General features: G+C 23.6%; 1 protein-coding gene across 1 annotated transcript, besides 4 other annotated features; it reads right to left on the bottom strand.

The window, feature by feature from the left end:
- Positions 1-367: 367 nt before the first annotated feature.
- Positions 368-496: a repeat region.
- A 472-nt stretch (positions 497-968) lies between these two features.
- Positions 969-1,007: a sequence feature (AT_rich).
- A 40-nt stretch (positions 1,008-1,047) lies between these two features.
- Positions 1,048-1,069: a sequence feature (AT_rich).
- Positions 1,070-2,051: 982 nt separating this feature from the next.
- Positions 2,052-2,088: a sequence feature (AT_rich).
- A 204-nt stretch (positions 2,089-2,292) lies between these two features.
- On the bottom strand, positions 2,293-2,689 carry EDI_159740 (tRNA (guanine-N(7)-)-methyltransferase, putative; the record flags this gene model as incomplete). The annotated part of the gene is made up of 2 exons (XM_001739113.1): positions 2,293-2,429; positions 2,452-2,689. The coding sequence occupies 2 exons, from the start codon at positions 2,687-2,689 to the stop codon at positions 2,293-2,295; spliced, it is 375 nt and encodes a 124-aa protein (XP_001739165.1).
- Positions 2,690-2,710: the final 21 nt, after the last annotated feature.

The raw sequence follows: 2,710 nt of genomic DNA on the forward strand, positions 1-2,710 counted from the left end.
ATGCTTTAAAAACTAAAGAATCATATAAGAGAAATATGAGATCTTCTTGATAAAGACAAACACATAATCAGATATTTCTAACGTCATTCTGTTCTTTTTATGAATATTTTCTTTTCGTATTGCTTACAATAAAATTCAAATATTATCTTTACCACTCAGTCAATTCAGTAAAACTACTTATAAGATTTGTTCTTATTGCTGTCACAAACACTCATTTTATATCATTCATATTTAATAAGTTATTTTACATTACAAGTGATGTTTGTTCAGTTTTTGTTGTTTGGTGTTTATAATTTTATTAAACTATTCTTTTCCTGTTTTTAAGAATGGGTTATACTACACAGGGAGATGATGTTGTGTGGACTATTCTATAAAAAAGAAGATAAGACAGAGTTAGTACCAACACATTTAAATTTAAGTGAATTGAAGATGTACTTTGTAGAAACAAGAGTAAGTTAACTCACACCCAAATGAATTGTTATAGTTGAAATAAAATCAAAAACACAATGACGACCACTAAAATAGATGGAACTATTTTTGAAGTTGTCTGTTTTTAATTTGTATGAGAGAAACTGTGTTGTTAATTCATTTGGGTGTTTAATTTTGTCTCAATTAAAAAATAAGGTCAGAAGCAATCAAAAAAGCAGTCTTAGAGTAAAAGAAAGAATAAATAAATAAATAAGAAGGCCCCGTAGCACAGTCGGTAGTGCATCGTACTTATAGAAAAGAGAAATGCGAGGGTCGCGGGTTCGATCCCCGCCGGGACCATTTTTCTTTAATCTAAAATAAAATTAAAACATCATTAACACTATAAAATTAGAAATGCCATTTAATAATTATCTGATAATTAACTATCTATATATTGAAATAGAATAAATCTTTGTATATTTCATTTTTATTGTTGTTTTGTTGACTAAATAATGAGTAAAAAGAAATTAATAATGAATGAACAATTTTAATAACTGTTGTAAATTAAATCAATGAAATAAAAAAATATTTAAATTATACGTTTATCATTAACTCATTTATCTGATAACATTCCATTACAATAAATAATAATTTATTTAAAGTTGATGTATTAAATTCTTAACAATCAAAAGATGAACTATTATCACATTTTATCATAACTTCTTTTTCTATCTTCTTCATTGTATCATTGATCAAATTTGTTCTAATGTAAGTGATGTCATTTATATTTCATTAGTTAGAATATTATGTTTTTTTTGTTTCATTTTTAAATTCAATAAATTTGATGATTTAATTACAAATTGTCATTAATGTGATTCATATAAACAATGTGTATTGATAAAATATTATAATAACTTTACTGTATTCTTATATCTATTTCAAATGATAAAAAAAAATGAATAATGATAAAAAGTATGAGAATTATACAAATTGAAAATATATTAATTATTTACAACAAGAAATCAAATTAATAGTAATGTAAGTTGGTTGATAAATGTTTGATTAATGTATAATCAATTCCATATTTTGTTAACCAACATAATGTTCATTTATGTACTGTCACTAAATTAAAAGATTATTGATTTATCAATGGATCAACAATGTTAATAAAAGTGTTTTGTTTAAATAGATTTGTATTCTCTTCTTTTTGATAGAATTACATGGTATTAGTGGTACTGTGAGAAATAATTACTTGTAATTAATATAACTCTTTGAATTATGTTAGCATGTTATTTCTAGCTGTTAGTCATAACTTTATTATTAGTAACAAAGTTAAATATCACCTCAATAATCATCAAATCTCTATATTATATTATAGAATCATTAATATTATTGTTATAATGACTAAACCTTTATTTAATTAAACAAAAGAATAATACTACTACTCACTTCATCCATACTACCTATTGATTAAGATATTTCATTAAATATCAATAAATTTTGAATATATTACTTAAGCATTCGTCTTATAACAACTCAAATCACAATAAGTATTTATTGAAATAAATGTTATTTAGTCTATTGAAACTATTACATACAATCTTCAAAAATAAAGGATAGAAACTATGTTAGTATAAAGAAACAATATTATTAAAGAAAACATAAAAATATAATATTTTTCAATGAGTGATTAAATAGATATTTAATTCAATAACTCAAAACCACTAAAAACATCATACTAAAGAAGAAGCACCAACAATATTATTAAAAACACTGTTTATCAATAAAACTCAAAAAAAAAAATAACTCACAAATTATGCTTTTAGTAATGAGATAAAGAATAAAAAAAAATATTAAACTAAACCAATAATAAAAATCAGTCAGTTAGAATGGTTCTTCTATTCTTCTTCTATAACAAGCTCCCCATTTTTGTCTTTGTTCTCTATCAACCTTTTTAGCTTCTTCTGTTTTAAACATTACAATATTTAAATAATCGTCAGTATAGTTATCTGGCATTCGTTCTAATAGTGGTGTGATCCAAACTTTGTGTATTCCAATCAAAAAGTTCTTTTACATCAGATGCTGTATACAACATTCCTTCTCCTGGTTTTAAAAGATAAACATACATAGCAGCAAAATGTGGGTTGATTATTCTTCTTCGTTTTACTGAATTCTTAAAATGAGGATCAGGAAATGTTATAAATATTTTCAATAATTGACCTTTAACAAAATAATTTGTCACATACTTCATACAATTACATTGAATAATCCAAACATTCATCAATTCATTCTTTTCTCTGGC

The sequence above is a fragment of the Entamoeba dispar genome, genomic scaffold (genome assembly GCF_000209125.1).
Source record: "Entamoeba dispar SAW760 scf_1105229461987 genomic scaffold, whole genome shotgun sequence".
NCBI classification, from domain to species: domain Eukaryota; phylum Evosea; order Mastigamoebida; family Endamoebidae; genus Entamoeba; species Entamoeba dispar.